The sequence below is a fragment of the Neolamprologus multifasciatus genome, chromosome 10 (assembly GCF_963576455.1).
Source record: "Neolamprologus multifasciatus chromosome 10, fNeoMul1.2, whole genome shotgun sequence".
Taxonomy (NCBI): domain Eukaryota; kingdom Metazoa; phylum Chordata; class Actinopteri; order Cichliformes; family Cichlidae; genus Neolamprologus; species Neolamprologus multifasciatus.
The window spans coordinates 16,639,723-16,665,057 of record NC_140448.1 but is presented as its reverse complement, the minus strand read 5'-3'; the positions used below and the strand labels follow the sequence as shown (position 1 = coordinate 16,665,057).

Here is a 25,335-nt window from a genome sequence, read left to right as displayed (position 1 = left end):
CAGTTTGCTGAGGTTTGCAGGCATTTATGTATGCACGGCTCTCCTGCCACTGCATTTCAATCATGTTGAGGTCTGGACTTTGACTGGGTCACTGCAACATCTTTATCCTTTTCTTTTTCAGCCATTTTGTTGTCGAGTTGCTGCTGTGTTCGGGGTCATTTTTCTGTGCCACGACACAGTCTTGTCAACCTTTAACTGTCAAACAGATGGTCTCACATTTGTCTCTAGAATACTTTGGTACACAGGGGAGGTCATGGTCGACTCAATGATTGCAAACAAAACAAGCCCAGATTATCAGTCCTCTACGGCTGTGCTTGACAGTGAGGATTAGATGTTTGTGTTCATATACTGTGTTTAGTTATCACTGGACATTGCACTGGGCAGTATGGCCAGACATCTTTACACTAGCCTTATCTGTCCAAAGGACATTGTTCCAGAAGTATTTTGGTTTGCTCTGATGCAACATTGCAAACTTAATCTGTGCTGCCTCGTTGTTTTTAGAGACCTGGCAAACGTTCAAAACTAGTCAAAACTCTTGTCTTTTTCTAATTGTACTGTTATGCTAACTGAAGCCTGTAGAGTCTTAAATGTAACTCTTGGGTTTGTTTTGTTTTTTGCAGTTTCTCTGAGCAATCGTACAGTCTAACCTTGGGGTGAATGTGCTGGAACTGTCCTCAATGTTTGTGAATAATCTTATAACCTTTCCTAGATTAGATGGGCAGTACCAGTTGCTTCTCTAAGATCGTTGTGAATGTCTTTTCTCCTTGTCAGTTTGTTAACACACTCCTGAACTAAACCTGAGAACTGCTAAAAACTATGCTGTGATTAAAACCACCTGGCTGCTAGTTATTCTTTTAATTTCTGTGGAAAGATTTAATGTGTGCTTTTTTTCACCCATTTGGGCATTTTTATTTTGCCATAGCTTTTGTTAAATAAATAATATGATGTAATATGTTGTTATTCATCTGAGGTCATATTTATTTAATTTATAGACCTGTTAAGGACTGAATGATTTGGTTTTATGCCTTCATACATAAATGAAAGAGGCTCCACTTAATTTTTCACATGACTTTAAATACAGACAAATGTAAACACACCTGAAAAACATACTTCTGGTCCAGCCTCCTGTGCACGATACAAGATTTTTTTGTCATAGTTATTGTTGTTGACAAACAGATGAATTTATCATTTGTTTTCTTAAAAACTAGATTGGTGATTATGCCACGTATTTTTGACACTGCTCCCAAGTGGCAGTAGATAGTTCCAACATTTAAACAGAGGTCCTAAAATCTCGTCTATGCACTGCCAGTAAAGCACCATGTCAGGATTATTAGCACTGATGTGGTCCAAAGGAGGAGGAGGAAGAAATGCTAGCACCCGAAGCTGTAAAATGAGTAATCCTTGATTTCTGTAGTGACAGTCGTAAGCTATGCCAGTAGTAACTTAGAACACGTGCTGGTGAGACATCTTTATGTACACCACTTGATAAAAGACTTCTACATAGAACATTTCCTATCTTTATCCTCCTCCAGAAACTTTCTCCATTCTTGTTTGCTCAAAGTGTATGTAAGGGAAGAAACTCCGAATAGTTGAGAAGAAGTGACTTCTGGGAAGCCAGGAGGGAGAGAATGGAAGGAAGCTTAAGTTAACCTAATTAAATATTACACTCCACCTTGTCTTTGTCCCCAAGTCTTTACCCTTGAAGCTATGCCGCAGGTTGTATAAGGCTGTCTTTGTAGACATCAGTGAAAAACCTCACATTTATTAACTGTATTGCAAGAACTTCAAAGGTTTGAGTATTCTTTGCCCCAAATGTCAATTTCAAGTGGTTTCATGTGCAAGGTCGCTTAAGGTGTTTCTGCGGTACTCTCATGCCTAATGGCTATTGAAGGTAGGCAGGAAACAATGCATTATTCTGTCACACTCAACTTTTATCTCTTACGAGTGGGTAGGTGGGGAGTAATGTATGTGCACTCATTTCCTTTGTAGCCCACAGGCACACATAGTGCTCTCTGATGCACAAACAGCAGCATAAGATTCAGCTTTACGTTTGGTTTAGTTTGAACTCCTGTGATCAAACACGATGACTAGGAGAATTAATTACCTACACACATACAAAGATTGTCAAAATGTACTTGACCCTTGCAAATTAACAACAAAAATACTTCACACATGTTGGCTTATATTTGCCTTTGAGTCGAGCAGCATTTTAAATGCTTGAAGTTGCCCAGGGCTGTGAATTCCTGGTCAGATTACTGATAACTCCCTACACCTCTGGAGATATCCGCTCTCATGCTGATTGCCTTGAGTGAAGTGTAAATGTAGCAGAATACACATGTACAGTTTATGCACAGACACACTGCATTATAGTGCTGCTAAAAGACTTGCAAAATAACTTGCTTTCTGTCTGCTATAAGCCTAGCCCCACACACACATGCACACACACGCATACACTCTCTCACACACACACACTACTCTTAGAAGAAAGAAACAGCTGAGTGCAAAACCCATCAGTCTTTCTGATCCTCTTTGCCACTAGTTGCACGCATGCCAAGCCTCTCAGTAGAATGACTGCCACATATCTGTCAGGATAAACTAAAAGCTACTGAAACATCCTGGGGGGTGTGAGATATCTCTATTTTGTCAACCATCAAAATTTATGTAGTGTGGCACTCCTTTCAGGTGGATGATGCGTGGGCTTCTGTTACTACTGAAATGTTATTGGTAGTCTATTTTTGTCCCAGCACTTAAACATGCAATGTGGTTTGTAAAAGAGGAACATTATGGCAACTGAACGAATAGAATTTTAGATTTAGTTTTTGCTTCGTAGACCACTGTTTCTCAAAAGTTTTCCATGGTGAGAAATCATTCAGTTTGTTGGTTGCATATAGCTCTGTTTGCCAGTTGCAGAGGGAATTGGGGGTTGAAATACAAAGGAGTACAGAAGGCAGATGGAGACATAACAGTGAGAGAAAGGCCACACCGCCAGCAGCAGAAGAGAAGTAGTGTGTCGCATATGGCACAATCTTGCTGTGAAAAATTTCCTTTGATTTTGAGTGTGAAGTCTCAAGCACACACACATGCACACACACACACACACGCACACACACATATACACAACTGAAGGCAGCCCTGATTTTTAGGAAAGATGCTAAAAAACAAACTTTGGTGTTGAATTCTAAAAATAAAAAAACCCAAAACATAGACATTTATTTGGTGGTTGTTACAGTAGCCACTTTCATTAAAAGCACAAATAATCACACACATGCACACACACCCTAAACCATGTGACTGAACATGCATAATCTATACGGCTGTGTGTTGGGCGATCGTGGCTCAAAGAATTGGCAGTTCGTTTTGTAACCGAAGGTTGCCGGTTCAAGCCAGTCTCGGACAGTCTCTGTCATTGTGTTTTTGGGCAAGACACTTCACTTACCGCCTACTGGTGATGGCCAGAGGGGCCGATGGTGCAATATGGCAGCCTCGCTTCTGACAGTCTGCCCCAGGGCAGCTGTGGATACAACTGCAGCTCGCCTCCACCAGTGTGTGAATGTGAGAGTGAATGAATAGTGGAATTGTAAAGCGCTTTGAGGGCCCCGAAAAGCGCTATATAAAAGCAATCCATTATTATTGTTAAAGTGGTACCAGTGTACTAGTGCATCTGCATTTTATACTTATTGTTTGTGACTTTAACCTGTTGGTGGTGGTTGCTAGGCAACATGATGACATCATGACATATCATGCCTAGTTCAAGTTTTCTGCACTTAAATGAGTTGACTGAAATAAAATGATAATCTGCTTTTGGGCATTTTAATATCATAAATGCTTCAAATGGGCAAATTGTTATAATATAATATAATGTAATAAATTATTATGTGGTTGCTAGGTAGATTAGAACCTGCAGTTGTAGCTGTGTGCAAATGTTGGTGGTTAAACTCCTGATCATGTAAGAAGAGTTTGCAGGCAAATAGTATTATAGTAAGACAATAAACCAGAGCTGTTTTAATTTTGCATATTTCTAACATATTGCCACAGATTAGAAGCAACAGTAATCTCTGCAGCATGTTCTGGGTCTTCCCCGGAGCCTCAATTACATGCCCAAAACACTTCACCTAGGAGGTGCCCAGGAGGCATCCTGGCCAGATGCCCAAACTACCTCAGCTGGCTCGTTTTCATGTGGAGAAGTAGCAATTTTAGTCTGAATTCCTCCCAAATGACTGAGTTCCTTACTCGATCTCTAAGGCTGAGCACACTCTTCTGAGGAAACTTGTTTCTGGCGCTTGCACCTGTGATCTTATTCTTTCAGTCACTATAGATAGCTCCTGACCAAAGGTGAGGGTACGAACGCAGATCCGCCGGTAAATCAACAGATTTACCTTCATGCTCAGTGTTTTCTTCACTACAGCAGATCAGTACAGCTTCCATACCACTACCATGGCTCTGTCAATCTGATGCTGCCCTCTCCCTTCACTTGTGAACGAACATCTATATGCTTAAACTTCTCCACTCGGGGCAGCGACTCATTCTGAATCCAGTGTGTACACTCCACTCCTTTCCAGCTGAGAGCCATGGCCTCAAACTTGGAGGTGCTGATTCTCATCCCAGCCTCTTCACACTTAGCTGCAAATAGCCCCAGAACAAGCTGGAGATCATGGTTTGATGAAGCCAACAGAACCACATCATCTGTGAAAACCAGAGATGAGAACAGAATTGGTCAGAAGCAGCAGTCCTGGCGGAGACCCACACCCAGCAACCAGTCTGGCTCTTTACTGCCAGACTCTCACTACTGTTGTACAAACATTGGAAACTAACGCTAAACACACACTAAAGGCAGTTATAGCACACAATTTGCCTAATGCTTTGCTAAGGCCATGATAACATCTTAGAGTAGGAACCAACAGTGCTACCTTCCTGTCTGCAAATCGCGAACAAAGGTACATTGGAGGGTCATTGCTTCTCAAAATAGGGCTTTAAGTGTAGCTATGTGTTGCATGATCAGGACCTCTATCTCGCGCAGGTAGATCTGTCGATGTCTCCAATATTATGATAACCAGGTGATGAATGAAGTGATAGCATCTGAGTTTTTCTTCCTTAAATGAGTGTCAGAGTGTCCCTACTGCGTGACACTTTAATTTAAGACTCACTGTAAGCACTAACTGAGCAAATCATTCCCTTTATTAAAACTTCATAGAACATTTGGATTTTTAAAAAGCACAAATCAAAGAAAAATAAAAAGGAATGATGTGGCATCGTTAGGAACAAAATGATTCACAAAGTCATACAAAAATGGAATGATAAAAAAATCTCTCGATATATTTATATATCTATGAGATATTACAAAAATATACTTCTGGGGTCTGCACGGACCCCAGTCAGTAGGATGATGCAGCAAATACCATGACTCACTTGAGATTTTAAAACAATTAATAATTTGTATCACTGGTATTTGCTAAATTTACACCTTTACACCATTGAATAACACATTGAGTGCCGCCAGCTAACAAGGTAGTCTGTTTATGTCTGTTTATAGCTGAAAGATGTGTCATTGCTGTAAAAAAAAAAAAGATGGAGGGTTGCAAAAAGAAAACACAATAAACTGTAAAAATTATAGAAAATTTTAAAATACTGTAAATGCATTTTCCATCATACCACCCAGCATAGCAACACACTGTGTAAAATAGAAGGAAAACTCCTGCAATTGTATCAGCAGTGCAAATGTCAATACAGTTGTTACAGTGGTGATTAATGACTATTATCAATATTATGGCTGGAAATTTAAAAAAACAAACCCTTTGCCTTAGCAGCATTTTCTCAAACCTAATCCACTTTTATTGCAGTATTGCTGATATATTCCTTTCGCTTAACTCTCACTTCAGATAGCTCACTAGCTGAATCTGAGAGCTTTGGCTCAGTCAGATTCAGGAGTTAATGAGATTCAGCTTTACAAAATCAAAAACTGCTTTAAACTCCACTTTGACTTTAACGCTAACATCTCTTGACTTTGCATAGCCTCAAGTTTTGTGACATAAAAATCTCCCTAAGCCCAAAGTGTGAGAATTTAGGCTGGTCCCTGAAGCATATTCAAGAACAAAGCAGATACTCAGGCCTGTGTGAAGGTACAGTTGTTTTGATGCCTTAGCTTCAAATAGGGTTTCCTCTGGTGGTAAAGATCTAAATATCATTAAAAGGAGAACATTGAAGGGGAAAAAACTGAGATTTTGGTTACTATGAGATTTATGCATGCTTTGAAAAGACTATTTTTTAAAAGGCACTTTTAATGTTTTGACATATTACCTGCATTAGCCAAATGTATTCCAATATTTATTATTTCATTTCTCAACTCTGTCCAACAGCCAGTTTATTTATTTATTTATTTTTTTTATCTGTCTCCAGTCAGTCCTGGGAATGTTAGTCTAGATTTGTTTTTCTGTTTAACAATTTATGTACCTAATTTATGTATTTATGCATTTTTTTCTTCGCAACTATAGCAACTTACAGTTGCAATTACACAGTAATTTACTCAGGTTGCCCTGTTTTAACTCTGTTGTAAGTTGTAACTCCTTAGCATTTTTCCTTTTTAGTGCTTTTCGAGTAGCATGCAGTGGGTATACTGGAGTTTGGTTTTTTTGTGTTTCTTTTTCTAAAGAGGGCTGTTTGTTCCACATGACAGTGGGGTTAATGAAAGCATTGAGACTGAACCTGTCACGGCTTGTGAAGCGGACTCAGGCGCAGACCACTAGTTCCTTCAAACAAAAGTGAATTTATTTACAGTGATTCCCACAGGTGCAATATATATATACACAAAGGTGTGCGGGAAAAGGGTCGGGGTTCGGGGTCCAGGAGTGACAGGGGAAGGAGTCCAGGGTGGGGGCTTTCCATACACAGACGACCGCTCCTCTCTTCACCACCACTCGTCTTGCACACACACTCAGTCGCAGTTGCTCAGGGTCCAGGGGAGATCTACACACATAAAGGGAGACAGTCAGCTTCCAGGTTCACAAGTACTCACGAGTTCAAAATAACAGGTTTGCAGGGTGACTGACGCTGATGGCTCAACGATCCAGCGACGAGTAGAGCAGACTCGCCATCTTAAGTAGTACTCTGATTCGTAATCAGCAGCAGGTGTGCTGATCATCCCCAGGTGCGTGGGCCAGGGGCGGGAGCCCATACTGAGCTCCGCCCCGGCAGGAGAAAGAGAGTGGGAGAGGACGAGAGAGAAAGAGAGCAGAGGCAAGAGAGGAGAACAAACAACACAAAACATAGCGCCTGACTGCTGTCAGCTGGCGAGGTGCGGGGACCATGACAGTACCCCCCCCTCAACGGGAGCCTCCCGGCGACCCACCAGGCTTGTCCGGATGCAGGCGGTGGAACTCCCGGAGCATGGGCTTGTCCAGAACGGCCGCTCGCGGGACCCAGGAGCGTTCCTCCACGCCATAGCCCTCCCAGTCGACCAGGTACTGACAGCCACGCCCCCGGCGCCGTGAGTCCATAATGCGAGTGATGGAGTAAGCTGGCAACCCGTCCACGAGCCGGGCGGGAGGAGGGGGCCTGGAAGGAGGGCACAGAGGACTGGACCGGACGGGTTCGATTTGTGAAACATGGAAAACATTATGGATTTTCATATTGCGAGGGAGTTTTAACTTCACAGAGACAGGGTTGACCAAGGCAGAGATTTCAAAAGGGCCGATGAAGTTAGGTGTAAGTTTTTTGGATTCGGTCCTGACAGGAACAAAGCGGGTAGAGAGCCACACCTTCTGGCCGACAGAATATTCGGGTGCTGGGGTTCGGTGCCGGTCTGCGATGCGTTTGTTGTTCTCCTTTGTGCGTAGCAGGGCCGCCTGAGGGTACAGAGTGCTCACCTTCCACAGCAGGAAAAAGAGGAGGCTGATATCCCAAGGAAGCTTCGAATGGAGACCGGCCGGTGGCAGAGGCGGTCAAGCTGTTACGGGCGTACTCAATCCACGGCAACTCCTCACTCCAGATGGTTTGATTGGTGGAGGCAACGCAGCGCAGGGCGGTCTCCAGTTCCTGGTTGGCCCGCTCGGACTGGCCGTTGCTCTGAGGGTGATAGCCTGAGGATAGACTGACCTTTGCTCCCAGAGAGTTGCAGAACTCCTTCCAGACCCGAGAAGTGAATTGAGGCCCTCTGTCGGACACGATGTCTTCCGGGATCCCATGCAGGCGGAAGACGTGCGTGGCGAGTAGGCGTGCGGTCTCTAGAGCTGTGGGAAGCTTAGGCAGAGCAATGAAATGAGCCGCTTTAGAGAAACGATCGATTATGGTGAGTATGACGGTGTTACCTGCTGAAGGAGGTAGCCCAGTGATGAAGTCCAGTGCTATGTGAGACCATGGCCTGGAAGGAGTGGATAATGGATGGAGCTGACCCGCCGGGGGTTGGTTTGATGGTTTGTTTCGGGCACAGACCGTACAAGCGGTGATGTATTCCCGAGTATCTTGGGCGAGTGAGGGCCACCAGTAGTACCGCTGGAGAAACTTGATGGTGCGATGTATCCCTGGATGGCATGAGAATCGGGCTGTGTGAGCCCATTGCAGGACCTGGGATCTGACAGAGCGTGGAACATAAAGTCTGTGGGCGGGTCCCCCTCCCGGGTCCGGTTCGGCTTCCTGAGCCGCCCGGATGGCTGCCTCGATCTCCCCGATAGTACAGGTTGCCGGCAGGATGGAATCCAGATCCGCCGTTTCTTCAGCCGCGGAGAACTGACGGGAGAGAGCGTCCGGTTTGACGTTCCGGGAACCGGGTCTGTAGGTGATTGAGAAGTGGAAACGGGTGAAAAACAGGGCCCATCTGGCCTGTCGAGCGTTGAGACGTTTCGCCGTTTGAAGGTAGGCCAGGTTTTTGTGATCGGTCCAGACCACGAAGGGTTGAGTGGTACCCTCCAGCCAATGTCGCCATTCTTCCAGGGCGAGCTTAATTGCCAGCAGCTCCCGGTCGCCCACATCGTAGTTACGTTCTGCAGGGGTGAGACGACGGGAAAAAAAAAAAAAAAGCACAGGGGTGCAGCTTACCCTCCTTCTGTTGGGAAAGGACGGCCCCCACTCCTGAGTCGGATGCGTCGACCTCTACCACGAACTGAAGAGTGGTGTCAGGCTGGACCAGGATGGGCGCTGAGGCAAACCGTTTCTTGAGCTCCTGAAAGGCTGATTGGGCGGCGTCACTCCACTGAAAAGCAAGCTTGGGAGAGGTTAACGGTAAGGCAATCCTGCTGAAGTCCCGTATGAATCTCCTGTAGAAGTTAGCGAAGCCAAGAAAGCGTTGCAACTGGCGACGGTTGTTTGGCTCGGGCCAGTTCACAACAGCCTTGACTTTCACAGGGTCGGGTCGGAGATTTCCACGCTCGATTATGTACCCTAGGAAGGCAACAGTGGGCACATGAAACTCACATTTCTCGCTTTTGACGAACAGCCGGTTCTCCAGAAGGCGTTGCAGTACCAGCCGGACCTGGGTCTCATGTTCAGCCTGGGAGGAGGAGAAGATCAGAATGTCGTCTAGGTAGACAAACACAAATCTGTTAATAAAGTCCCTTAGAACATCGTTGACCAGAGCCTGGAATACTGCAGGTGCGTTAGTGAGGCCGAATGGCATGACCAGATACTCGAAATGTCCAAGGTGGGTATTGAACGCTGTCTTCCATTCATCGCCATCTCGAATCCGAACCAGGTGGTAAGCGTTTCTTAAGTCCAGCTTGCTGAATAGGGTGGTGCCCTGGAGAAGTTCGAAAGCAGAGGTGAGCAGAGGCAGTGGATATTTATTCCTGACCGTAATGTTATTGAGTCCCCGATAGTCAATACAGGGTCGGAGGGTCTTATCCTTCTTTTCCACAAAGAAAAAACCCGCTGCGACGGGTGAGGAAGAGGCACGGATGATGCCGGTGTTGTGCCAAAGTAGGTATCCCCGACAGAATTTGTTTCCCCTGTGCTGGGAGCACGCAAGTACTGATGTTTTCATTTTGTGAAAAATTTGTATCGTTACATTACCATTCAGTTTGAGGGTTACAACAGAAAATTATTTATTGCTCACGGGTGTCAGGTGGGATTATTTTAATAAACCATTAACATTTTGGCTGATAACTATTTTTATTCTCCTGTAACTTTACTATATAAAGAGCTAAATCCTCCAAAGTTTCAGGAGTAATGCGTCATAATAAGAAGTGTTTGTGAACAAAAAAAATCAGCAATGTGGGATACTGTTTGTCCGTGATTTACACAGGGGGAACATATTGTGGCAGGATCAGCCTGATATTATTTGTATCCCACTATAACTTCGTTGTATAAAGAGCTAACATCTCAAAAATGTCAGGAGTAGTTAGTCATTATAAGAAGTGTTTGTAAACTAAAATCAACAATGTGGGATACTATTTGTCCGTGATTTGGACAGTCCAGCGTGTGCTCCCGACGCAGGGGAAACAAATTCTGTCGGGGATACCTAGTTTGGCACGACACCGGCAGCGAGGGATTCAGTTATATATTTCTCCATAGCCTCCCGTTCCGGCAGCGAGAGGCTATAAAGGCGGCTGGTCGGTAAGGGAGCTCCCGGCAGCAGGTCTATGGCGCAGTCGTAGGGCCGATGGGGTGGCAGCGACTGGGCTCGGTCCCTCCGAAACACCTCCGCGAGATCATGGTAAACAGACGGCACATTCGCCAAGTCGGAAGACCGTGGTGGCTCTGGGCCGGTGACTGATGTGTTCGGAGGTAAGGCAGCCTTAAGGCAGGTCATATGGCACTCCTCCCCCCAGCCAGTGATGCTTCCTTACCGCCAATTAATAGTGGCGTTGTGTTGCTGGAGCCAGGGATGCCCGAGAACTAACGGCGTCTGGGTGGCGTGAAAAACAAAAAAGCTAATCTCCTCCGAATGATTGCCAGACAGTGTGAGGGTGAGCGGTTCAGTGATGTGCGTGATGTCGGGGAGGCGCTGCCCTGACAACGCCGTGACACGTAGGGCGTGAGGCAGTGACTCCACCGTTACACAGAGTTGTTTTGCTAGTTCAGAGTCAATGAAATTTTGTTCTGCTCCTGAATCAATGAGCACAGAAAGAGAATGACACTCTGAGTGGACCAGCAGCTTAGCCGGCAGGGCTAAACGTGGAGGAGATTTATCCTGATTCAAACCGCCCACCAGTACTCCTACCATCACTGGCGGGCGCGGCCTTTTGCTCGCGATGGGCAGGAGGCGATCATGTGTCCCTTGTTACCACAATACAGGCACTCACCGGCCGTGATGCGCCGCTGGCGTTCCGCAGCAGTAAGATGGGAGCTGCCAATTTGCATGGGCTGTACCTCTCCGTCGGCACCCTCTGGTGTCCGGGAGGACCGGTAATCGGCCGAGGCCTCCGCCCCTCGTTGCCCCGCGGCCTCCTGGGAACTGGAGTTCCGTGCTTGACGACGAGCCCGTAGCCGCTCATCCACCTTAATGCACAAAGACATCAGTTCATCAAAAGCAGTGGGAAGGTCCCGCATAATCAATTCATCCTTCAGATCCTCTCGAAGGTTGTTTAACAGTGTGCTCCTGAGCGCCTCCGGTCCCCAGCCGGTTTCTTCTGCCAAAATCCAAAAGTCGATTGAATAGTCTGCCATACTCCGCTTACCTTGCTTGAAGTTAAGGAGGCGGAGCGCCGCAGCCTCGGCTCCAGAGCCTCTGTTAAACAGTCTTAAATTTAGCCACAAACACCTCAAAAGAGATCCCAGGGTCGGAGTTTAGTACCACCTGGGCCCATTTCAAAGCACGATCCCTTAGCATCTGTACAAAGAAAGCAATCTTCGCCCCGTCATTGTTATGGAAGCGCCGCTGTTCGCGGAAAATCAATGCGCACTGGGCCAGAAAACCAGCGCACTTCTCCGACTCACCCGTAAGGGGTTCAGGCGAAGGCAGAGGACCGTCAGAGGAGGGAGTGACTGCCGATGAGGGGCTTGCTGTGGCCGCCGCGAGTGTTTCCTGCGGGGCAGGGTGAGCTGGCTGGGGATTCCCCGGCTGTACGCCCCCTGGTGTAGTCAAACGGGAAACAGCTTGGGTTAGTGCGGCGATCTCACCTCGCAGCTGGTGTAACATTTGTTCGTGGCGGGTCAGCGCTGCTTCTTGGGCAGCCAGTGCCTGTCCGACGGTATTCTGGTCTGCTGAGTCCATGTTGTGGCTGGATCGTTCTGTCACGGCTTGTGAAGCGGACTCAGGCGCAGACCACTAGTTCCTTCAAACAAAAGTGAATTTATTTACAGTGATTCCCACAGGTGCAATATATATACAAAGGTGTGCGGGAAAAGGGTCGGGGTTCGGGGTCCGGGAGTGACAGGGGAAGGAGTCCAGGGTGGGGGCTTTCCATACACAGACGACCGCTCCTCTCTTCACCACCACTCGTCTTGCACACACTCAGTCGCAGTTGCTCAGGGTCCAGGGGAGATCTACACACATAAAGGGAGACAGTCAGCTTCCAGGTTCACAAGTACTCACGAGTTCAAAATAACAGGTTTGCAGGGTGACTGACGCTGATGGCTCAACGATCCAGCGACGAGTAGAGCAGACTCGCCATCTTAAGTAGTACTCTGATTCGTAATCAGCAGCAGGTGTGCTGATCATCCCCAGGTGCGTGGGCCAGGGGCGGGAGCCCATACTGAGCTCCGCCCCGGCAGGAGAAAGAGAGTGGGAGAGGACGAGAGAGAAAGAGAGCAGAGGCAAGAGAGGAGAACAAACAACACAAAACATAGCGCCTGACTGCTGTCAGCTGGCGAGGTGCGGGGACCATGACAGAACCAAACAGTTTTTTCAGGGCATAAAACCAATACAGTGAATAACCCTTTTAAGACCCTGTAGAGGCAGAGTTGGCAGTACGTTCCACAGCTCGACGCTTCAAACAACCCTTTCAGATTATGTGTAGTAACTTGATTCAGTAATAATATATAGAAGTATAGGTGGCGCTTTAATTATGCAACATTATCCAAGTTATCCAAGTTGAGTCAAGCTACAAGGACCCAAATGAGATACAGTAGTTCACATCATGTGCAGCAGTGTGCGGGTAAACTGGATAACAAATCTTAGAAAATAGAGTGGAAAGGAGGAAACACACAGTAGTAAGACATCACAGCAGTCAGTGATTGTGCCATGAAATAGATCCTACATCACAATGCAGCATCAGAACTGTAAGTATCAAAGTTTTATCTTCAAATTTCTCAGAGCAACTTGATCCTCAAAATTTATTGCTCTGGAACTAGAAGCCCTAATTGGTGAAGAAAAAAAAAGCTTCTGCTTAGTTTTTGTTTGGAAAGCCTTTGAAAGATGCTGCAAAGCTAATTTAGCTCTATTGAGGATGATTTCAAAGCTGCTTTTTTTTCGTACGGTCAGCATATGTGAGAGGTCTTTTATCCCTCCAAAAGGCTGGAGGAATGAGACAGACTGAAGCCCACTGACTCAGATCGCTATTGTCTGTCCACAGATATTCTCCCAGTGTGAGAGGTCACACATGCACAAACATGCGCACACATACAGACACATACACACACACAACTATGACTTCAGAAGGCTTATGCTGCATTTACTAACAGAGAGCCGGGATGAAAGTCAAGGTTGCAGGCTGCAGTGGAGTTAGAATCGAAGAGATGCGCATGTGTGCAATTTTGGATTTGTACCTGCTAAATGAAGCTTGAACTTGGCCTACAGGCTTTTTTGAGGATGCATGAACTCTGATTAGCTGTCTCCTCACCTCAGCATGTTGTGCGTATGTGTCTGTGCCATGCTGGAAAGTACTTAACTTTTCACCTCTGCTGATCATGAGCAGAACCTGAATTCACAGTAGAAGTACATATTTTCGATATCTTTTCCAGTCTTGATTATACTCTTAAGTAAATATACTTTACAGTTTTAAAGAGTCAACTGACTTTTCTTTTTTTCCCCCAGAGGCACTGGGATGCCTCTGTGATGATGGAGGTAAATTGCTATGATTTGTGTGCTTTCAACAGCAATTCTGCTTCTGAATGTAAGCTGCATAAATGACTTGGAAGAACAAACAGCTGTGAAAATTGTCGTCAGAGGAGCTAAATGAGATTTCCTTTCTGACGGTCTACAAATAACGGTTCCATAAACAGTTCTTCACTTCTACATTATCTTCTACCACTATAACACCCATTCAGGCATAATTTCCAGGAATGGCATGCAGAGTTAGGCATTGTTCATTTCTACACAAAAGTAAAAAAAAGAAAATTGACCCTCCTCTACCTTTTCCAATCCACTTTTGCAAGCAGTAGATGGGCAAATCAGCTCCACAAAGCATTATCCTCCTTGCCTACTTGTTGAAGTGGCAGCTATTGAGTGCTCTATTAACCTAGCACTAATACATCCATTTGTTCAACAAACTTTTCTTTCATAACACTGGTTAGCTGGTGTGCCGGAATCATCAAGATGATAGAGAAGATAGAGAAACAAGCAGTTCACCAAAGGAAAGCTGAAATATAATTATAGGGCACATTAAAAAAAAGAAGATTGCCTGGTATAAAATTGTGCAGATTCTTTTTCATAAATCTGCAGCAGATGTGTTGTGAACATTTGGACTGTGCGTTGAAAAATAATTAAAACCCTTAGTCTTCGTTCAGTTTTACGGTAATTACCCCCACGGGTGGCAGAATTTCCACTCATAGTTTTCTAGTTTCTAGTTTTTTTCAAAATGAAAATGAATGCATCATGTAGTCTTTATGTCAGAGAAATAAACAGGTCCAGATCCACCTCAGCACATACACAATACTGTAGTACTCCCATATTTAGAAAAACTGAATATGAGTTGTTTAAGAAGGGACAGAATTCAATCAATGGCTAAACTTCTAATAAGTGAGAAACTATTAATAAAATATTAAACGTGTTTACAGTCAGGAGTGTTTTTATGTTGTTTTGGGGGTTTTTCAGGTGGGAACAAGTTGAAAGGACAACAGTTTCGTCTGGATTGGGCCTGGATTTCTTTGGAGAAAGAGTACTATGTGGTGGATGAGGAGGAGAAATTTCTGGACGTGGTGCTCAGACGAAGAGGATACCTGGGGGAGACGTCTTTCGTTGGTGAGTCTGTTTATCTCTCTGTCAGTCTCCCTTTCTGATCAGAGGACATGTGTTCTATCCTCTAGCATTTTGTCTTCAAGGGATGGCATTGAACAATAATGTCCGGTGGATTACTTCAATTTCTTTGTACAAATATTCATAGCCAACTAATCAAAGTCAAATGCAGAGGTTGAGACTTTAGCATGCAAGCAAGTTCTAAACAACTGTTGAATACCTCCCCCATAGAGACGATCTGTAATAAATTTGATGGTGCTCTGGCTTTGCATTGCACATGCTTGCATGCTGGCAACCATTTAGTTAAAAGCAAAGAGTACAACTTTACAGTACTTCCAGCATGGCCTGTTAGTTTTGATGTCAAATTGATATTCTCTTACCGTCTTTTTTCCGTAGAATTCAATTAAAGTTTCAGTACTTTACAGTGTCTTTTGAAATGCCAGGCTTTTCATAGCTACACATTTCTGTTTCTGCAACAAAAAAATTAAACAAAAGCTCACACATTCACGCAAAATGAAAATGCTATTGAAGCTAAAAATCTATTGCAGAATTTCCTTTTAACGCACATTTTGACCAGATTTGTCCTCAAAGTCAGAGTAATATTTTCTGGCTTCAAGCCAATTTAGTTTGCAAAAAAAAAAAAGTTTTATTAGATTTAGGAAACTGAGATGGTTGCAAGGTCAGTGCTTTGCTATGTACAGAGATGTAACTCTTTTCTTTTCTTTTCTTTTTTCTTTAATGGTGCATACAGGAAACCGGTGTAATGCAACCCATAATTTTTCATTGGCTGTATTTGTCCCAGACGGTTAAGAAAGGACATGAAATATATATTAAAACACGTGCATGTCAAAAGGCAATAAAAAATGCACTGACCAGATGGCTATGGCAACATTTGCAAAGAAAACACTGACAGTTTTAAGGCTTTTACTGAGGTTGTGCATTAAGTTCCTGTTACACACTTAGGTTATTATCATTCCTATCAAGAGAAATCTCACCCCATTATCACCTTGTCTCTAAGTAATACAAAGCTGTAGATGTGAATGAATATTTATATGTTTTTCTCTTCTGACTTTTGGACTTCACTCTGTCTGGCGACTATGGCCGACCGTCCCCTGCAGTTTTAATGCCACGGTCATTGTTAGCTATTTGACAAACGTCTGTTTGCCCGGCTTGTGGACTTCAGTCTTTTGAATGAGTTTATTATTTATTTTGTTATGTCTTAATCACTTATCTAGCTAACTGAAGAAGCAAATTATTAATAACATTATATGTATACAATAAAAATAAACATGATATTTTATTTATTCACATCAATAAACTGTCATTTTATCTTATCAGAATGCTGTTTTGAACAGACAGTGGTGCATTGGTTAGCAGTGCCTCATATAAACAGCTTTCTTGTCAGCAGGGACCTTTCTGTGTGTAGTTTGCATGTCTCCCATTGCCTGAGCAAGTTTTCTGCCCTGCTAACCACAGCACCACTCTGACAGTCTGCGCTCCAAATAAAGATGCATCTGCGTGCGGGTGGTTGCTCCCCATGCCCCTGATCCCCATCTCCCGCAATCCTCCAAAAGCAGAGTTGAGTTTCACTCATGGCATGCTAGTTGCACTCCATTGTAGACCACTTGTGTTGTTTTCTTCTCACGCAAGTTATCTGTTTTTTGGGGGGGTTTTGCAGTGCATAGTGCAACTGAAAACAGTAGAGGAGGTGCAAAGCAGGCCTATATGCTTCAGTCGATCACTGTCAAGCTGCTGGCAGGTTTGATGAGTCAGCACTCTGAGCTGCAAAATAAAGGAAAGAGCAGGGAACTGATTAAGACGACATTAAGTCGACGCAAAAGAAAAATGATTTGGAATATTCATTGGAGTCAAAAACACTCACAGTTATTTGAAAAAAGTGCATTTTTGCTTGTTGATGGTGCTCGTTTGCTACAATGTAACGTCTGTGAAACTGAATCCTGTGTCCATGCAGGCGCCCGAATAGCTGAATATAAAACAAAGCACTGTGACCTGGCTTATTGCTTTGTAAAATCCTGGTTTGAAGCCTTTATTCTTTATAGGACAGTAATTCACAAAATAATACTTTGACTTGAGTCAAGCAATTAAGACCATAAAGTCACTGGGAATATCTTTACTAAGGTCATAAATTAAGCAAGCCTTCCGGTCGATGCCGTTCTCTTTAGGGGTCGCCACAGCAGATCGTCTGCCTCCATCTCACCCTGTTCTGAGCATCCTCCTCTGTAACACCAACCCTGTGCATATTCCCTTTCAATACATCCATAAACCGCCCCTGTGGTGTTTTGTCTTTGTTCCGCCCCCCTGGCAGCTCCATCCTTTGTCCAGTATATCCACTATCCCTCCTCTGCACATGTCCAAATCATCTCAACCTTGCCTGTCTAACTTTGTCCCCAAACTGCTCACCTCAGTTGTTCTTCTGATGTGCTCATTTCTGATCTTTTCAATCCTGGTCACTCCCAAGAAAAATCTTAACATCTTCAGCTCTGCCACCTCCTGTCTTATCATACATCATAGCAGGTCTCACTATCATCTTGTAAATTTTCCCTTTCACTCTGGCTGCTATCCATCTGTCACAAATCACCGCTGACACTCATCTCCACCCTCTCTGCACTCTCTTCTTCTCCTCTCTTGTCATTTTTTTTCATAATTTCTAATACAGCTAAAATCCAATATGGAAAATGATGTCTTCTGATTCTGGTTTGAGCCATGAAATCCAACACTGGCATGAAAATTGTTCTCCTGGTTTACAATCTGTATTTATAAAGGTACCCCACTCATTGGTGGTGCTATGGTGTGTGTGTAGGCCACAGACACCAGAATTTTATTGTAATCCTCTTTTACCCGTGCTCTGACTTTCCCCCAACTTTCAGGAAAATCAGCCTGGACGTATTTATGTAATCCTGCTAAGAGACAAACAAACAGACGGAACTGAAAACAATGGCAGCAGTGACAAAGGCGCATTTTGTCCCCTCTTTTGAATTTCACAATAAGTGAATCATCGGATTTGAAATAAAGGAGGCATCATGCTGCCTGTGACACTCATCCATGTACATAACACAGTGTGGGTGGAGAACATGCTGGTGTGTGTCAGTCAAATCTTAAATCCAGCCAGTCGCACAAACATCACTGCCTGAGTTCTTAATAAGCCTTATGACCAACAGACGGAGGTGATTTTGTGTTGGAAAGAACAGCCCAGCATGTTTTTGTGCTTATGTCTGAGTGTTTGTGGAGGTTTTAAAGTTTAAAAGGATGGTGATGATGTTGTCCCTGAACGGCCCTTTTAGTACTTTGTTATGCTTCAGCTCGTTTGCCCTGCGAGAAGTAGCAGCTGTAAGCAGCTTTTACTCTCTCACCTCTCATCATTATTCTGATCCTGTTAATCGTGGGGTCAGGTGTTAGCATCACAGTGTAGCGGTTAATGTTAGCTTTAAGACTCATCTACCTGTGTGCGTGTGTGTGTGTGTGTGTGTGTGTGTGTGTGTGTGTGTGTGTTTGTGTGCTGGTGTGTATATTTGATTCCTCTTGGGAAGGTTTTAAGTGTATCTCTTGGGCACACATGAAAGCTTGCGTTCAGACTCTCATCTCTTTGCACAGTTGGTGTGTGAGCACCTGGTTATCTCTGACCACACTCACATAGTACACACACACACACACACACACACACATCGACTTTCAAGCCAGCATTTTAAAAGGAATGTCTAACATGGCATGCTGACGTGCCGCTATGCATGAATGTGTTATTCATGTGCACTTACATGGTTAGTACATTTTTCGAGGAAGACAACATCAAGAATAAAGAAATGTTTATTGTAGTCTTAAGAGCATAGAAGTTGTACCCCAGTGTAGTGGGTAACATGTTCACCTTATGTGTGAACATGTTAACCAATAGTGATTTGAGAGTGAAATAAACCCAGCCTCTGGGGGCCATTAACAAGCAAATTTCAAGTGCTGTTCCCAAGCCTGGCTAAATGAGCGTCTTGCATCAGAAAGGGCATCCTGTGTATAAAATCTGAGCCAAATCAGAAGATGCAGATCCATCTGCTCTGGTGATCCCTTGAGAAATAAGAGGGCAGCTGAAAGTGCCGTTAGTCTTAAGAGAATAAGTGCACCGTTCCTCCACAGCACCAACCTAAATCACTCTAAGTGCAAATACACATGGAGTGTTCAAATTTCAGTCTATTTGTTTTAATGTGGCCTTTGTGGCACTGTTTAGGCACTAATAATAAAATATGGTGAAGTCTAGAGCAACAGTGATCAATGTAAAAATGTAAAAAAAATAACCAACATGTTTTTCTTCATAGGTTTCTTCATTTTCCCTTGTTATTGGTAACTGTCAACTAAGGGATGTTGCTTTGCTGTTGTTGCTATACACAGACATGTATTTATTTATAGTTAGGTTTAGTATTTAAAACAAATTAATTTCTACTGCAAAAATGTAAAAACTGCAGTAAGATATATAAAACAGTCACAAGGGCCAGTGTCGTGCCTGCACATAACTGACAATTTAACAAGCAACCAATTCAAATTGTATCTTTCGGCACTTTCTTTACTAGCAGCCTGTTGGCAAAGCAAATCGTTTGTTCCTGTCTTTAGGTTATTTATGAAAAATGCCAAAGATAACACAGTTTGACAGGTAAAGAGCTATTAGCTGAGACCTTTTCATATTTCAAAATTGGAAGAAACCAAACAAATGGAGAACAAAGAAAAAGGGCAAGCCTAAAAAATATCTACAGCAGATCATCAGTATCTGAAAGTCATGTCCTTAAAACAGATGGGGGAAAAAATCCAGCGAAACCCAACACAGTACGTGAGAGATGTATCCTACCCTCGACTTGATCCAGGTGCTTTTTGCTGAAGTCTCAGCAGAAATGGTCTCTGTGGAAGGGTGGCTGTCAAGAAGCTATACTTAAAGAATTAAAACAGATATTACACAAGAACTAGACTAAAAATCAGTGCTAACAGCTCTGATGGAGTGATGATCCCAAATTTTAAATTTCTGTTTCAAGTCTTTGTCAGTATGTACTGAGGAGGTCAGGAGAGAGACAACAACGATAGTCTGCAGCCTTCTGTAAAACACAATGGAGGCTCTGCCATGGTTTGCTGCATCCATTTCAGCCAGTGGTGTTGGGGTTCTTGTCTAAACTGATAGAATTATGAACAGAAAAGTAGCATCAGACTTCTGAAGGAAAGCATGTGATTGGCAGTGGCTTCAATTTTCAGCCTGACATTGATCCCAAACACACGGGGAGAGCAGTAAAAGCATACCTGGACCAAGAAGAAAACCACAATGAAACACTCATCAGTCATGGCCTGACCTCACCGTTACGCGCACGGCCAACATTCAAAGAAGAGCCTTGAATGTCCTTTAAGAAACCTGGAAAACTGTTCCTGCAGATTACTTAAAGAAATTACAACAAAGTTTGCCTAAGAGAGTTCAGGTGGCGTTGAAGAATAAAGGCGATCATAGCGAATATTGACTTTCAGGTTTGTTAGAATGATGCAAACTCTATTTTTGCCTTATGAGCTTTTTCGCTTTTTATTTTCATTGCAAAATATTAACACATGAGTGTTGTTGCACTTGCAGTTATAAAAGAAATAAATGGACAGAATTCTGAGTGAAATTCAGGAGGGCTCGTTACGAGACCCGTTCTGATGGACAAAGCTCAGATCCAGCAGAATAGGGAAACCTTGATGATGAAATGAAAGACACTTATGGCAGCTGGCATTAAAGTTTCGCTACCTTGCAGTAGACCCGGTAATAAGTGGCAGGTCCGGCCTTGGGAAACACGAGCTGGACTGAGGTGAGGTGCATGACTTCAATAGCTACTATAGTGTTATTATAAAACAGAAAGAAAATGCAGCAAAACATTTGCATCTGAAAAGAATACTTTTATTAATTCTACTGACAGACTCATGGATCCCATCATGAAACTGTTACAGCTCTAAAAAAAAAATGTTAAAAGTAAATAACGTGTGTGGAAATAGTTGAAAAAATTGCATTGGATTTGATGGGGATTGTGTCAAGGATTGAAAGGCAGAGAGAAAGCCGCCCGATGATGTTGCCAGAAGCTTGCTGCTGCTGTTGCAAGGGTGAGCTGATGAAAGCTGGTGTGGTGCCAGGCAACAGTGGAGGAGAGTTGTTACACATGGTCCATCACAACAGGATGTTCAGGTAGAGAGGATCAGTGAAGGAGGAACACAGAGATAAGATCAGGGTTCAAAGATGCTCCCGCAAAGCACAGCTCAGGCAGAACAGGGCTGGACAAGGCCATGTGGATTAGACCGAATTCTATCCTCATATCCTCTCCTTTTACTTTTTAAGCTTTCACCTTGCTTTCTCATCTCTTATGAAAACAATGAAATTCCACTCTCGACCAAACATATAAATGTGCAGCCTAAATCCCGCTAATTAAGTTCCGTCGCTGTTTTCCTTCTGCCAAAGCGTCCGTCCCAGTGACGTCGGTCCACTTAGCTTGTCTCAAAGTCTTTCCCTTTTATCCGTAATCTCTCCTCACCTCATTTTACGGCAGAGACATCTTTTTGCTTCTAACCTCCTTTTACTCATCAAAGGCACCATCTCTCCTTTTCCTGCGCCTTTACTGACTAATAGTCTAGCCTTCAGTGTTTGACATCAACTGTTTCTTTTCTATAAGTTCCCTTATTTGTGTTATACTTACCTTTTTCCCCTTCAGTCTCACTTTTTGGACAGTATATTGGGTGGAAATATGAGTCTTATATCTGTCCAATGCTGTGCTCATTGGCTGCCTATTCCCACTCTGCCTTCCTCTTCTGTTGTATCCTTTGTTTGGTTGTTACACATTTCGGTGCATATCTGCTGGTTCAGCTCTGTTTCTCCATTCACTTTTGCACCTTCTCGCACTTTTCCCTCCACATAACCTTCCCTTCTCAGATCCACATCTCCTGTACATCTTTCCTTCCCTTCCTTTCATTTCCTTTCTTTGCCTTCTCTTTTCCTCTACTTTTTCCATTTCCTTCTCGCTTCCTGTCTTCCTTGCTGTATGAGCAATATGAGGAACCCCATAGGGACACAAGATGGAATTGAATTCTCATTCTTCTTCTTTTTTTTACTTATTGCATAAGTCAAAGCTCATCCTTTGAAGACTTTTTTTTATTTCAGCACTGTCCTTCTCTGGTCTGTCCTTGCCCTGAGAGATGAATTGTTAACGAGGTGTACTTTTGCCAGGTTAAGATATATTATCTCCTGTGGGACATATTCCAACCTCATTTTTGTTGCCAAGCAGAAGGGATGAAGAGATAATTGCATTTCACCAGGAGAGAAAAGAATCTGTTGGACCCCTTCGTCTTTTTTGCGCAAGTCTCCACCTCTGCTGCCTCAATGTGAAATGAGTCTAGTATAATGACATGCAATCATCATGCTTTTTTTTTTTTTTTGAATTGTGCATGTTTCAATGAGCCATGCTGAGGTTACTCAGAAGCTAAAGAAACTACAACAGTGAATAAACGCAAGGAAAGTTTGCAGCTAGAAAAAAGAAGATGTGTTTGTGTTTGCAAGCAACTCTTTGGATCTGCGAGTCTGTACTTGTTGTGGAGACACAAACACAAGGCGCTCTGGCTCTAAGCAACAGTGCGATGGAGATCAAAAACACTCGAGAGGATATGTATCCTCCAGTGGAGAAGAAACCCCAGCGCAACTTCAGGAACTGTGTGCCTCTTTCCTCCAGGGAGTCCATCGAGGGTGGTGTAGTGAGACACCACGCTTTTAAGGACAGCACTTCCTCTCTCCAGTAGGCACGCCATGGTGTACGGATGTTTTATGTGATGTGGATCTACAAATCATCAAAATAGGAAGATCAGATGGAAATACTCAGCTATGAGCAAACATACTTCCCTTCTTTAAAGTTATAATCTTGTGTTTCTTGAAATGATGGCCATTCAGTGTGTTTGCATTGCGCAATAGTTTTCCTTGTTATTGACGAAGTTTGCTGTCTCGTTTAGGATTCTTTGCATACGTTCCTCTTAATGCAAATGACAACAAGTCCTGATACAGTATTTCCATATCAGACAACAGCACTGACTGTCATCTCCTCTTTATCAAAATGCACCATCATTTGTTCTGTGCTCTGAACAGATACATGTATTGCATTCTTGACAGAGAAGCTGCCTAGAGCGAGGCTGCTGCTCTGAATCGTCTACAGACCTTTAAGAGTCTCGCAGATTTATTTTTAAATTTACAATGCGCATGAATCAATGCTGAAGCAACTTTTAAAAATTCTTCATGTAGTCTGTATTGCTAACATGTTTCTTGGCCTCCAAATGAGATTTTTAGAATGTAACTCTAAAGAACTCGCATAAAGCATACATAATCATAACACACTGAAAATATCTATCTATCTGTATCTGTCTATCTGTCTGTCTGTCTGTCTGTCTGTCTGTCTGTCTGTCTCTCTCTCTAGCTCTCTCTCTCTCTCTCTCGCTCTCTCTCTCTCTCTCTCTCTCAACATTTGCAACAACATTACAAAAACATGTCAACCCAGTGTATGGTCTAATCACTCATACTGCACAGGAGTGGGAGGGCTTGAAGGCTTTAGTTCTCCTTCAGCATTTGGTCACAAATTCCCATCAACACCTTTCTCACCTCACGTTTCTTTTCCCACCAAGATGTCTTCCCTGATGCATGTTATTATTTTCTTTTCTCTTTTAAATCATTACAAAGTGACCATTTCTTCTGACCAGTAATAACCCTTGTTTGGCTTTTAGCTGAAGTTTCTGGCAGCAATGAAAATTATTTTATTTTACTGTAAATAGACAGTTAAGACTGTCTGAATATTTCAGTATGGTTAATGCAGACAGGTTGTTGTTTTTGAACTTGTTTGTAGCCATTTAAAAAAATATCAAAACATAAAGTTTTTTGCATAATGAATATGGTAGAGTATAAATGAAGGATTTGTGAACAAGCTTTCTTGAAACTAATCCCCAGTTTGGTTGACATAATACTACTGCTGAGAGACATTGTCACCACAAAGTTAACTCCCAAATTAGCTGATGGCTCACCTGATACTATTCTTTGCATTTAGTTTATAAATTTGACACTCTGTCCATATTATTTAGGTTTGTGTCAGCTGGTGTACTGCTGTTGCGTCCCCAACAAGACACTTTACAACCCACCCTTTGCTTGTTTTTGTACTGTTTCAAACCTTCCCTGATCTGCTTCAGGCTTTCTATGTCTGCACATGGAAAGATGAGAAAGTCCCAGAACAGAGCCATGCTCCCAAATACAAATACAGCTCAACTACAAATGGAAAATGCACATTTCTTTTTACTTAAATAGTACTAATGGACAATAATTTTATACATTCGGGTCTAGTTCAATGTGTTGCTTCATCATTGCCTATTTCTTCTAAATTAATTGCCCTGTAATCCCATTCAAAGACAAAAAAAAGAAGAAAAGAAACGCAAGAAAGAAACTTATTCTTTTTACTTTAATGACTCTGCCCACTATTATTTTGATTTCACATGACAGAATACCATTATCAACTTTCTATGCAGCAGAGACAGTCAAAGTGAGAAAATAATCACCCTGCTGCATAACACAAGACCCACGGACTCTGAACAACAACCTTATAAACATTAACTAGTGCTTGGGTAACTTCATTTTGAAAGCTTGATAGCTAATTAGCTGCTTGGTTGCAGAATATTAAACAGCACATAAAAGTACCTGCAAAACTGATTTCAGTCCTACTCTTGCTTTTAATAATGCAAAGACTGCCATCGCTGCATTTATTACCAACTGCAAGAGTATTGTTTTCACTTTGTGTTTCTGTGTGGGTGTGTAAGTCTGCGTTTCAGCATGTCAGATATGGTCTGACCCATAAGTTCTGCGTAATGATGAATAATAGTGACCATCTTGCAGTGGCAAAATACCAGGAGGAACGGTCATTAACATGTTGATGTTTCAGCCCTGCGAGTCTTCAGCGAGCACTCAGATCACACTCATCTCCAGACCTCGGCCTTGATTTTGATCCAAACTACTAGACACCTGTGGAGCTTCATGACTGAATTTTGAACGTTACATTTTGAGCCTGGTGTTTTGAGTAAAGCTGCCCACCATAGTGACAGTCAGACAAAAGCACCTGTTAAACTACTCAGACTGTCTTTGTAGTAGTTCACACTTCAGTTGATGTCTCGAAGACCATTTTGCCGTGATGACACACACACAGATTGCTAGACAGAATCACAATGTGGCTCTATCGCCAGCGGTAATCACAAAATAATAGATTAATGACTACTAGCACTCA

General features: G+C 43.2%; 1 protein-coding gene across 1 annotated transcript in view; it reads left to right on the top strand.

The window, feature by feature from the left end:
• The window catches only part of frem2a (FRAS1 related extracellular matrix 2a), a 73,163-nt gene that overhangs the window by 18,310 nt on the left and 29,518 nt on the right, over positions 1-25,335 (top strand). The window contains exon 3 of the mRNA XM_085174452.1: positions 14,900-15,046. Coding sequence (XP_085030578.1) covers positions 14,900-15,046 — 147 coding nt within the window. The remainder of the gene's footprint in view (positions 1-14,899; positions 15,047-25,335) is intronic.